This window comes from Bombina bombina, chromosome 3 (assembly GCF_027579735.1).
Source record: "Bombina bombina isolate aBomBom1 chromosome 3, aBomBom1.pri, whole genome shotgun sequence".
Lineage (NCBI taxonomy): Eukaryota > Metazoa > Chordata > Amphibia > Anura > Bombinatoridae > Bombina > Bombina bombina.
The window spans coordinates 349,805,441-349,819,544 of record NC_069501.1 but is presented as its reverse complement, the minus strand read 5'-3'; the positions used below and the strand labels follow the sequence as shown (position 1 = coordinate 349,819,544).

At 37.8% G+C, this 14,104-nt stretch overlaps 1 protein-coding gene across 3 annotated transcripts in view; it reads left to right on the top strand.

Moving 5' to 3' along the window:
* Window positions 1-14,104, top strand: part of MID1 (midline 1) — a 297,353-nt gene that overhangs the window by 140,015 nt on the left and 143,234 nt on the right. For all 3 annotated transcript variants that reach the window (XM_053706462.1, XM_053706460.1, XM_053706461.1), the window contains one exon: window positions 5,717-5,812. In XM_053706462.1, coding sequence (XP_053562437.1) covers window positions 5,717-5,812 — 96 coding nt within the window. The remainder of the gene's footprint in view (window positions 1-5,716; window positions 5,813-14,104) is intronic.

The window sequence follows — 14,104 nt, the reverse complement described above, 5'->3', positions numbered from 1 at the left end:
TAGTTTTGGTTATATATGTCTCCTCAATTCTTTCTTTGACTGATCCTTACTTATCTTTGGTGTTCTGGACAGATGTCTACTATAGAAACACATTGGTCTTTTTACCCTATTATTTAAATTGCATCACCTATGTTATATTAGCTTGCTTATGAAACTAATAACTCCATAATGCCTTTAGCATATATCACCGTGATTGGGGTAACAAATGGGGATTATACATCCGTAAGTCACTCATTAATGTCTGTTATATGACATAGAGAGGGATAGATATATGTATATATGTATGTGTATACAGTGGATATAAAAAGTCTACACACCCCTGTTAAAATGTCAGGTTTCTGTGATGTAAAAAAATGAGACAAAGATAAATCATTTCAGAACTTTTTCCACCTTTAATGTGACCTATAAACTGTGTGCACACCCTTAAACTAATACTTTGTCGAAGCACCTTTTCATTTTATTACAGCACTCAGTCTTTTTGGGTATGAGTCTATCAGCATGGCACATTTTGATTTGACAAGATTTGCCCACTCTTCTTTGCAAAAACACCCCAAATCTGTCAGATTGCGAGGGCATCTCCTGTGCACAGCCCTCTTCAGGTCACCCCACAGATTTTCGATTGGATTCAGGTCTGGGCTCTGTCTGGGCCATTCCAAAACTTTAATCTTCTTCTGGTGAGGCCATTGCTTTGTTGATTTGGATGTTTGCTTTGGGTCGTTGTCATGCTGAAATATGAAGTTCCTCTTCATGTTCAGCTTTCTAGCAGAAGCCTGAAGGTTGTGTGCCAATATTGACTGGTATTTGGAACTGTTCATAATTCCCTCTAGCTTAACTAAGGCCCCAGTTCCAGCTGAAGAAAAACAGCCCCAAAGCATGATGCTGCCACCACCATGCTTCACTGTGGGTATGGTGTTCTTTTGGTGATGTGCAGTGTTGTTTTTGCGCCAAACATATCTTTTGGAATTATGGCCAAAAAGTTCAACCTTAGTTTCAACAGACCATAACACCTTTTCCCACATGATTTTGGGAGACTTCAGATGTGTTTTTGCAAAATGTAGCCTGGCTTGGATGTTTTTCTTCGTAAGAAAAGTCTTTTGTCTTGCCACTCTACCCCATAGCCCAGACATATGAAGAATATGTAAGATTGTTGTCACATGTACCACACAGCCAGTACTTGCCAGATATTTCTGCAGCTCCTTTAATGTTGCTGTAGGCCTCTTGGTAGCCTCCCAGACCAGTTTTCTTCTCGTCTTTTCATCAATTTTGGAGGGATGTCCAGTTCTTGGTAATGTCACTATTGTGCCATATTTTCTCCACTTGATGATGACTGTCTTCACTGTGTTCCATGGTATTTCTAATGCCTTGGAAATTCTTTTGTACCCTTCTCCTGACTGATACCTTTTAACAGTGTGATCCCTCTGATGCTTTGGAAGCTCTCTGTGGGCCATGGCTTTTGCTGTGGGATGCGACTAAGAAAATTTCAGGAAAGGCCTACTAGAACAGCTGAACTTTATTTGGGGTTAATCAGAGGCACTTTAAATGATGTCAGGTGTATGCTGACTCCTATTTAACATGATTTTGAATGCTTAATTCTGAACACAGCTACCACATTATTTTAGGGTTTTTTGTTTTCTTCCCTCCACCTAAAAGATTTCAGTTTGTTTTTTCAATTGAGTTGTACAGTTTATAGGTCACATTAAAGGTGGAAAAAGTTCTGAAATGATTTATCTTTGTCTCATTTTTTTACATCACAGAAACCTGACATTTTAACAGGGGTGTGTAGACTTTTTATATCCATTGTAGGTGTATGTATGTAAATGTATATGTGTGTGTGTGTATATATATATATATATATATATATATATATATATATATATATATATATATATATATATATATATATATATATATGTGTGTATATATATATATGTGTATATATATATATTTATGTGTATGTATTTATATGTTTTTGTATATATATGCCCACATAATATACACCTTTGGTGATTATATATATATATATATATATATATATATATATATATAAATAATTATGTAGAAGTAGACACAGAGAGAGAGATACTCATCTGCACATATAATGGTGTGTATATACAATACTGCATATTAACCTATGTAACCAGCTTTCACACTATGTCCCAGGTCAAATCCCTTTAATGTGAAGTATATTTCCATGTCATTTATGTCTTTATACTCTGCTGATAATAACAATACTATTTATATTTCTATTTTGGACACACATGGATGTAATACGAATTGGTATATATTACCATATGACACACCTTGCTCATACTTTTATCCTATTAGATTTTACCTGCAGCCTTAAATAGGATGACAGGTGTTTTACATACAGCTATGATTACGACCTGAAGGTCAAAACATGTCAGCCGTTCACAGCTAGTGATTGTGTTATTCCTGTGACCCATGGATGTTGTGGGTATATTTTATACTTTAAATGAATACAATTTGGAACTTTTAATCTTATCGTCTTGTGCACACTGCCTTTACCTCAACTATATATATATATATATATATATATATATATATATATATATATATATACACTGCTCTTTTATATGGAATATATTTTTTTTATTTAGGACAGAGTCCCTTTAAAGGGACAGTATACACTCATTTTCATATAACTGCATGTAATAGACACTACTATAAAGAATAAGATGCCCAGATACTGATATAAAAATCCAGTATAAAACTGTTTAAAAACTTACTTAGAAGCTGTCAGTTTGGCTCTGTTGAAAAGGTAGCTGGAAAGCCCACTGCAAGTGGCAAATAAGACACTCCCCCCTCCCCCTTCTTTTGCATATGAAAAGACCCTTTACACAAACAGTAGCAAGCTGGAGAAGGTAGCTGACAGTATTCACATAAAACTTTGGGGCTTGGTTAGGAGTCTGAAAATCAGAGCAATGTTATTTAAAAATAAGCAAAACTATACAGTTATTTTAAAAAAAAACTTTATGGGCTATATAAATAGATCATCTACAAAACATTTATGCAAAGAAAAAAATAGTGTATAATGTCCCTTTAAAGCCAGTTTTTCATTACATCAGAGGTTTCCTTTTACTAAAAATAAATAAATCACAAGAGAATGGATGCATTAATATTTCATTTCATGGTGTATTAAAATGGATATACTCTTAACTTGGCTCCTAAAACATTCTGAATGAGTCTATACACACAACAATAATTAGATAATTAGATTTTTATATATAATATTATAACGTATACAATTTCCTTATATTACCTCACAGAGTCATGCTGGGGATGATGTGTGTTCTGTGTTAGTAGTATTTAAAAAAGTAACTAAAAACGAGTGCCAGTTCCCCCCAGGGAGTTTCACTGACCCATAAAATATGTGAACAGTGGATTCAACATAGTTCTATTTAATAATCACAGTAGAGTTGAACTATACGGTTTGGCAACACATTCTAAATAAAACAAGTACCATATTTTTATAAATGTATATAGTATTAACTAAAGACATACAGTTGTCTTATATTTGCAATGCTAAAAATGTGATTTTTTTTTTTTTAAAGGGACTCCAGAATTTGTATTGTTTAAATAAGATAGATAATCCCTTTATTATCCATTCCCCAGTTTTGCATAATCAACACAGTTATATTAATATACTTTTTACCTCTGTGATTACCTTGTATCTAAGGCTCTACAGACTACCCTCTTATTTTAGTTCTTTTGGCAGACTTGCATTTTAGCCAATCAGTGCTGACAACTAAGTAATTCCGCAGGAGTGAGCACAATGTTATCTTTATGGTACGCATGAAGTAGCGCTGTCTAGCTGTAAGAAACTGTCTAAAAAAACTGAGATAAGAGGGGACTTTAAAGGGTTTAGAAATTAGCATATGAGCCTGCCTAGGTTTAGCTTTTAACAAATAATACTAAAAGAACAAAGCAAATTTGATCATAAAAGTAAATTGGAAAGTTGTTTAAAATTGCTTGCCCTATCTGAATCATGATAGTTTAATAGACAGTCCCTTTAAGTAACCTACACTGAAATGTGATTTAACCATTGTATTTTTTTTTTTTTTACATTCCTGGGAAATACAAGCTCTTTTCTTTTGGTTATTCATATTATAAATCCATTACGTTATAAGAGAGACACTTTCCACTGTACTCGGTAACAGAGTTTCCAACTCTCCTGCATTTTGTGCGACTATCATGGTTTATGAGCTATATCCTACTGTGCCTGCTGCAATTTTCAGTACCTTTAGTCATTGCCCAATAAAGCCCAAATTGTCCAACCATAAAAAAACTCCAATCTGCCCTAAATGTGGAAGATATTCCCTTTTTGACATTTCCATTGCATTGCAAAGCACATGGGAAGAGACACCTGATGAATACAGGTATACCTCACTTTACAGCGCTTCGCTAATACAGCGCTTTGTGGAGCTGAAGTTCAACCTCCAAATATTTGAAACAGTGCTGTAATCTTCGTGAGATTGCGAGAAAAGTGACTGGCACCATTTTGTTATGTGCAGTTCACTTTGTTTACAGCATTACAGTGCAATCTGTGTCTCAGTGCTATAGTCTGGCAAATTTTACTATAGTAATTGTCACTATGTCACTATTTTACAGGTACAGTATTTATTGAATACTGTGCTGAGCTAGTGTTAAACTAAACATAGCAATATTGCACCTCTAATATATGTTAGTTTAAACATGTTTTTAACTTTTTAAACACACTGGCAAGTGAAAAGATAGCTAAAACTGCTGCCTTGTTTCACTTTAAGGCGGTTTTCACTTTATGAGCGGGGTATACCTGTATAAGGAATTTAAAGAAGAAAAACAGGACTGAGCATAAGAAAATGATGACCATCATTCACCCCTGATATTTAAAGGGACAGTCTACTCCAGAATTTTTATTGTTTAAAATTATAGATAATCACTGTTATATTAATATACTTTTCACCTCTGTGATTACAGAGGTGAAACCTGTGCTCTATCTGAATCAAGAAAGAAAAAAATGTGGGCTTCATGTCTCTTTAAGAACCATTTTACATTACTCAATATGAAATATTGAACATTTAAAAAATTGTACTCCCGAATACATAACTATACACAAATTCTAAGGTAAATAATATTGCTATATTATACTGTTTTTAGAAATGTAGACAGTAAGTTAACTACTAGTCCAGTAAAAAAAAAGTAAAATAAGTATTTACCAGTACAAAACAATGTAAGTAATATTAGCTGGAATTGTTACAGTGCCTGGTGTTTTGATAGAGGCATAACACACGTGAAGATAGTCATATTGTTTTGTCTGTACTAAGTAGCTATATTATAGCATGGACATTTTCAGATTACTTTGACCAGTATAACTCATAATGGTGGATTAGACAAACACATTTTATTGAATACTTTACCTTTCCTTTGGGACCAGCAATGTTATTGAAGCCCGTCAAACATCTGGAAGACATTTTGTTCTTCTGATATAGGCTGACCAGCTTGTGTGATGTAGCTATGAATCCTTTATAACAAATTGATTTAACACATCATTGGAGGTGATATTTGTCTTACACACTATTACACTGGATTTAACAAAAGTCTAAAATAATTTGTTAATGCTTCTAAACAGCAGGCTTGACAATCTTTTTCTCCTCAGTGTGATATTTTACCTCAAAACAATATGTCAACTAATCATATTTATTTTTGATGTTTGCAGCAAAGCTTGGAAAGCAACCTGACTAACCTCATCAAAAGGAATACTGAAATGGAAATGCTGTTAGCAAAACTTATTCAGACCTGCCAGCACGTTGAGGTGAGTCAAAATGTTATAATATCTATTTATTGCATTTACAAAGATTTGCATTACAAACATTTTTTTATAAGCATTTAAAATTTGCATGCTATCAGGGATTCACCATTTCAAAAGTTTGTTTAGCTAATGTCCTTTGCTGTAGCCTGTTAAGGATAGATATGAATGAGTTCCTGTATTGATCTAGTATTTTACCGTGTAGGTTTTTACAGAGTGACATTTATGGCTTTTGACATTTTTTAAAATGTTTTTGGGTGTTAAGCAACCCCAAAATCCTCCCCAAAAATCTGCCACTGGCTGAGTGTAGGATGGACATAATAGGAACCCCAGTGCATTGTGGGAGACACACTGGTCATTTACAAAAACAGGCCCCAGCTGTTGAGATCTGGGTGGTCAGGACATGTATGATACACCCTCTGACCTTCTTGAACAAGAAAACTTTTCTCCTATTAAAGGAACCGTAAAGTAAGAATTAAACTTTCATGATTCTAATAGAGTATGCAATTTTAAACAACTTTCCAATTTACTTCTATAAGCAAATTTGCTTTGCTCTGTTAGTATTCTTTGTTGAAGACTAAACCTAGGTAGGCTGATCTTGAAGGGATACTAAACCCAAATGTTTTCTTTAATGATTCAGATAGAGCATGCCATTTTAAACCAACTTTCTAATTTACTCCTATTATCAATTTTTCTTTGTTCTCTTACTATCTTTATTTTAAAAGCAAGAATGCAAGACTTGGGAGCCTGCCCATTTTTGGTTCAGCGCCTGGGTTGAGCTTGCTGATTGGTGGCTAAATGTAGAGGCGGCCTTCAAAGTCTAAGAAATTAGCATATGAGCCTACCTAGGTTTAGCTTTCAACTAAGAATACAAAGAGAACAAAGTTTCCCTTTAATAACCTAATAGAAAAGCACATGCATTCGAAAATATAGGTGATTGTAAGATGCAATATGCAGTAAGCTGCGTAAAGTGATTATATTGGCTGCAAAATTTAATTTTTAAAGTGCGCCCCTGCTCACTACTAACTTCACCCTACACTGCAAAGTTTCCCTTTTCAGCGAGTTTATTTTCAATAGGAGACATCTTGCCATTGCCATTCACAAGGACTGTCCCTTTTTTAAGATAATTTCACCAGGGCAGCCTCTGCGAGGATCACCATGAAAAAACACATCTGATCTTGCAAGGTTTAGATAATTGGCCCAATAGTATTATAGCTCTCAAGCAATACGTCAAGTGAACCAGTCAGTAGTGGCAGTCCCAAAAAAACCACCAATCACGGCTGGTTTGCTTCTTGGGATCTGGAATTCTTGTAGCTCCAAAGCAGGATTTTACTTGTGTGTTTAATCCCTTTGAAGAGGTTAAACACATAGCTAGGGTCAGTAATGTAAACATTGCATTCTCTAACAAATCAGAACATGTCATTTTTGCATGAGAATGTTTAGTTAATTCGTCTGTATAAGGATCACTTTCATGTGCTGACTTTAATCTGGTATTTTATATTTTTAAGGATTATGCACTTGGCTCTTTTGTATGGTTGCATTTTTTTTTCTTTCTGACATACTATGACTGGAATAGAATTTAAACATTTCAATATTAGAACCTTTTTAAACAGTGCAGTGTTTAGAGAGGGATCACTTTGAAGTACTTTTTTTTTTTTAGGTGTTTGACAAAGAACTGTCTAATTAGTAGCCTGAGAGAGAGACTGATCAAAGCTAAAGCACAAATCTCTTGTGTTTCTTGACATATGTCAGATCTGTGATTATAATATATGTGTGATTTGCTTAGAATGTGAGATGTGCTTTCATTTGAGATTTCAGCTTCATCTTTAACCATATGCACAGTCATTCTGTAAAGTGTATGGTCCTTTTAAACAGCTTTCCTTTTCTTCATAATATTTTTTTTCTGTCTTTAGGACAAATAAAAAAAATATAGAACTATTGGAGTTTAGAATTTTGTTGTGATTGCCTATACCTAGTAAATTCAAGTAGAAAAAAAGTGTTTTGTCGCATTAATTTTCAATGCTAATATTTACAGAACTGTGGGAGACCGCTAAGATACTTTTGTGTAGCTTTAAAGCCAATTTAGTATTGAAGAACTACTGAAGCAAATAATGTTAGTCTGTTCTAATAATGTTCAGACTCTGTTGATTTGTTAATTTATTGGAATTATTATTATTATTATTATTATTATTATCGGTTATTTGTAGAGCGCCAACAGATTCCGCAGATCTGTAAACGGAGGGTAGTACAACAAAACGATTAAAGGGATCAAATGGGTAGAGGGCCCTGCAAAGAGTTGCACTGTTGTAATTAGCTCTTAAGAAGGTGATCTACAGACAGCTGGACTTAAGGGGGTTCAAGGGATAGCAATGGAGGAGTGGAACTGGTATAAAGAAAGGTTAGCATAGGTTGTATGCATCCCTGAACAGTAGAGTCTTTAGGGAGTGATTGAAGCTTTCAAAACTAGGGGAGAGTCTTGTGGGGCGAGGCAGAGAGTTCCACAAGATGGGAGCCAGTCTGGAGAAGTCCTGTAAACGGGAGTGTGATGAGGTGACAAGAGAGGAGGAGAGTAGGAGGTCATGAGCAGAGCGAAGGGGACGGGAGGGAGAGTATCTGGAGACAAGGTCTGAGATATAGGGGGGAGCAGTGCAGTTGAGGGCTTTGTATGTCAGAGTGAGAATTTTGTGTTTGATCCTAGAGGCAAGAGGAAGCCAGTGAAGGGATTGGCAGAGAGGAGCAGCAGATGAAGAGCGACGTGTAAGGAAGATGAGTCTGGCAGAGGCATTCATTATGGATTGTAAAGGAGCTAGGCACCAATGACAAGCATATGTTATCCCAAGGCAGCTTCTGATTAGCTTTTTAAAGCACAATATTCAACAGCCACACTCTCACATACAAATAAACACAGGGATGCATTCTCACACACATATATACACAGGCATGCATACACATGCACACTTACACATATACACAGGCATGCATACACATGCACACTTACACATATACACAGGCTTGCATACACATACACTCACACATATACACAGGCATGCATACACACACATGTATACACACTTACACACACAAGTATGCATACACACATATGCACACTTACACATGTACACAGGCATGCATGTATTCACAGGCATGCATACACACACACTCACACATATACACAGGCATGCATACACACACACGTATACACACATACACACTTACACACACAAGTATGCATACACACATATGCACACTTACACATGTACACAGGCATGCATGTATACACAGGCATGCATACACACACACTCACACATATACACAGGCATGCATACACACACGTATACACACATACACACTTACACACACAAGTATGCATACACACATATGCACACTTACACATATACACAGGCATGCATACACACACACATACACACATACACACACAGGCATGCATACACACACATATGTACACTTACACATATACACAGGCATGCATACACACACACACGTATACACACTTACACACACAGGCATGCATACACACACATATGCACACTTACACGTATACACAGGCATGCATACACACACACACGTATACACACATACACACTTACACACACATGTATGCATACACACATATTCACAGGTATGCATACACATACAGGCATGCATATACACACACATACGGTATACAGGTATGCATACACACATATTCACAGGTATGCATACACATACAGGCATGCATATACACACATACGGTATACAGGTATGCATACACACACACACACATATATACACAGGTATGCATACACACACACATATATACACAGGTATGCATACACACACACACATATATACACAGGTATGCATACACACACACATATATACACAGGTATGCATACACACACACATATATACACAGGTATGCATACACACATATATACACAGGTATGCATACACACATATATACACAGGTATGCATACACACATATATACACAGGTATGCATACACACACACATATATACACAGATATGCACACACATATATACACAGGTATGCATACACGCACACATATATACACAGATGTGCAGGCACGCAAAAAATGCAGTGATCAAAGTAATAAACGCAAAATCAGACATTTTCAACAACTACACAGCAGTATATCACAGAATATGCAGTTTAAAGACATGTAGCAGCATAGCAAATACTGTACAAACACACAAACATTTCCAGTTAAAGTAGATAATTTTATAAACTTACACATTTTCCTTAAAGCAGTTAATTCTCCTTTGAAAAAATAGAGAATATATTATACGTAGGTGTGTAGGTCCTTCTGCTGAAAAAGTGACTCTCCCTTGCTTGACTGGAAACGCCCTTTGACCTCGTCAGTAATTGTTCTCTTATGTCAATGTTCATTTGCCAAAATGAATTAAATTTGATTAAATATCCCTTGGAGTCATGTCATGCACATAGTGTACGATGACTCTGACTTAGTTATAGTAGAGCAGTGAATTAATTTGTATGGTGCATACTGCAGATCTGTTGTAACAACAAGAGATTTGTTATGGTCTCATTAGTATGTAAATAGAGAAAAAAACTAAATCCCGTTTACCATGTGCCCTGCAGAATTATTTACTGAAATTGGCTGTTTTGCAAATATTTATTTTAAATAAATATTATATGCATGTTGTAGTTTTCTGCAACAACAACAAAAATATTATTTTTCAGCATTCTAAAAACTATTTTATTATGGTCTCTTTTGATATATAATAGTACTATCAGACTATGGGGGGATTTATAGAGACATTTAAAAGCAAACATTGTGTGCTCTAACTCTTGCATTACTGACCCTGGCCTTCTTTGCATAGGGGTTAAACACATAGGTATTTGTCAGCCTTAGCAGGTGTATATTATTAAATTGACCAATGGGAGACATTAAAGGGATATGGACAGTGCTCATTTCGTAAAAACAAATATGTTAAATTAAAGTCAACATAAAAAGTAACAGATAGTGTTTGTTTTTTGTTTTTTTAAATCAGCACATTGCTTACTTGTTTTCTTGCTACATAAGCCTCAGCCTGCAGCTTGATAACAGAGCTACTGTTATAGAACTTAAAGGGATATGAAACACAAATTTTTCTTTCATGATTGAGATAGTAGTGAATACTATTTTCTTCTTAAACAGGAAGAGTCCATAGCTGCATTCATTACTTTTGGGAATTCAGAACATGGCCACCAGGAGGAGGCAAAGACACCCCAGCCAAAGGCTTCAAATACCTCCCCCACTTCCCTCATCCCCCAGTCATTCTTTGCCTTTCGTCACAGGAGGTTGGCAGAGAAGTGTCAGAAGTTTGATATAGTCTCTTATGGAGGGTAGTACTCTTCGAAATGGGACTGGAGTTTTAAGTAATCCTGTCAGCCTCTCGATGAGAGCATAGATGAAGGTTAGAGTCCAGAGATGCAGGGAGAGTTTTCCTGTGAAACCATCCCGACTCATATTAACAGCTGCTTGACAATCAGCGTTGACAAGTTTCGGTGCCTGCCTTTATTCGCTCAAGTCCATGTCCGAACCGAGGCTACTATCTGTTACACTTGAAGGGCCGTGTTCCTGTTCCATAGCGCAGATTCCAGTAAGATCGTTTAATTTTATTTCATTATGTGAATGTAATGGTAACAAGAGAAGGTAGCGTCCCAGTGGGACTCCTTTTATCTTAACATAGGAATCATGGGTTAATATCTCCTGAGGGGGGACTTTAATCATGTTTGCTATGTGGTTCTATCTGCTAATGTGTAGTAATACTTTGGCTCATGGTTTTTCGGAACATAACGGCCTTATCATCAATTGGCATGATTTGCGCACTCTTTTTGTGACTGGCACGGTGCACCACGTGACCGGGTGCGGTTGCATTGTTTTTCCACTTCCATATGCTGACTGTGTGACGACAGAGAGAGTCTGCTCGTTGGTTGTCTGGTTCAGGAGGTGGTGAGTGCCCCAGCCATTGGGTGTGTAAAAAGGGTGCCAGTTACTGTATGTCATTTTGTAATCCCAAAATTATGGAGGATTCTGATTTTTTTTTTTTTTAGACACGGATGTCTCCGATGTGGAGAATGCGTCTTGTGATTAATATGAAATGGCCCAGGTTATCCATGCCCATCAGTTATATTGCGATAGCCGTTCTAGAGTACTCTCTTCTCCCGATTTAGGGACCTTGGAGTGCGTTGAGCCATCCGCCCCAGAGGATATGTCCGGTGAGGCGCGTGCCCCAGAACCTTCCTTTGCTATGCATGCAGGTGTCCCTATGGCCTTTACTCTTTCTCCGAAAGGTGGCTTGTTTCCTCCAGAGGTTACGACACGGTTCCGCATGGCCATATCTATGGCACTGGCTCACTTATATCTCCCAAGTGAAATATTTTTAAGGTACTGTCCGTGCTCTGTCAACCAGGGCCTGTCGGGCGTGGGATCGCCTGATTCAGTTCGGCCTTCTGGGGAAGCTTCCGCCTCTGAAGCTTCAGGGGCCCCAGCCTCGGGCCGGGGTCGTTTATTGATCCGGCGAGGGATGATTTTGCCTTCCGTTATAGGCTGGCATGTCTTCGTGTTCTACTTAGGCATGTTTTGGCGGTGGTAGAGGATTCCAGTCCTAGTGGGCCGAGGGATCCGAGGCCTTAGATGCCGGATTTCTTTCTTTTATGTATCGGTTCCAGTTCTGAGCTTGGATGAATGGGGCCTCTGATCGTCTGGTCCTGTTGGCGCACCCATTTACCTTGGGCGTTCATCCTAGGGTGCTGCCATACTTTTATTTTGATCTGGATAGGATGTATTTGATTTGTTTTTAATAAGCTCACATCTTAAATAATTTCCGTTTTGGGAACGTTTTTTCTCTGGAACTGATACTTGCGATTTTGTGGTCGCATGGGCCCTTCCTCGGAAGTTGCGCACTTTTGGTTAGGAACAAAGTTATGTTCTAATTCATATTATCAAACCTTTGGGTCGATTTTTCTTGGACAGTTTTGGGGTGACCTTGTACCAGGCAGGTACTTGTTTGGCACTATCTGCTGTTCCTTGGGTTCATGTCACCCTCGTAGTGCTGATTATCCTGTCGGATTCTGAATGTCACTTGGCATGTTGTTATGGACTCCGGGGCTTGGATCCTACTACGAGGTATGGGGCCTAGTGGGTAGATCCAACACTTCTGGGAGGAAGGTTGGGAGTTCCGATATAAGTTGGCCTTGCTATGGGTCTACGGCCACTCCACCCTGAATGTGCCCAATAACGTCTGATCTCGGAAGCTAATCACGGTTGGGCCTGGTTAGTACTTGGATGGAACACCATGCTTGTCTAACCTGACAGTTTTTTTACTTGGCTATGATGTAATAGGGAACTCACGGTTTTCTGGAACACCATATGTGGTATAGTGCTGTGTCAAGGATATGAGGGTGGCCTTCTGGTCATCCTATTGACATTTTTTCCTGAGTATAGACTTATTTTTCTGGTCCTTGTCCTCTGGGGAGTTTGTCTCCCTGGGCAGTGGTCCTGTGGCAACCTTGGGTTGCTCTTTTTGATTTGAGCTCATGTTGGATGGTCCTTTGGTACTCTTATGGGGTCCTCTATTCTCCCCCTCGGGGGTAGATAGAGGTTTTTTACTTTTAGGGGTACTTTTCGTGGGAGTCGAGAGTAACTAGGCTGGCTGCTCATCAGGGCCTTTGTCCTCAGCAGACTCTGGGTCTGAGTGGTCTCTAGCAAGGCTTTGCAGGTTATGTATCTGATGAGCAGTTACCTGGGCTTCCAGTTTTTCCCTTGTCGTTTAGAGTTTTTGTGGTGCCTTTCGAAGGGGCCGTCTTTTTGTACCCGCCCTTTGTTTGCATTCAGTGTCCTCTAACTTGGGTATTGTTTTCCCAAAAGTAATGAATGCAGCTGTGGACTCTTCTCGTTTAAGAAGAAAAACATAAATTATGCTTACCAGATAATTTTCTTTTCTTCTGACTGGAAGAGTCCACAGCTCCCCCCCACGTTTTATCTATGATGCGGCAGTACATTTTTTGTTCTTCTGGCTCGTTTTTTCACCCTGATATTTCTCCTATTGTTCCTTGTTCCCTTGGCAGAATGACTGGGGGATGAGGGATGTGGGGGAGGTATTTGAAGCCTTTGGCTGGGGTGTCTTTGCCTCCTCTTGGTGGCCAGGTTCTGAATTCCCAAAGTAATGAATGCAGCTGTGGACTCTTCCTGTTTAAGAAGAAAATAGTATTCTCTATCTCAATCATGAAAGAAAAATTTGGGGATTCATGTCCCTTTAAGTTATATAACA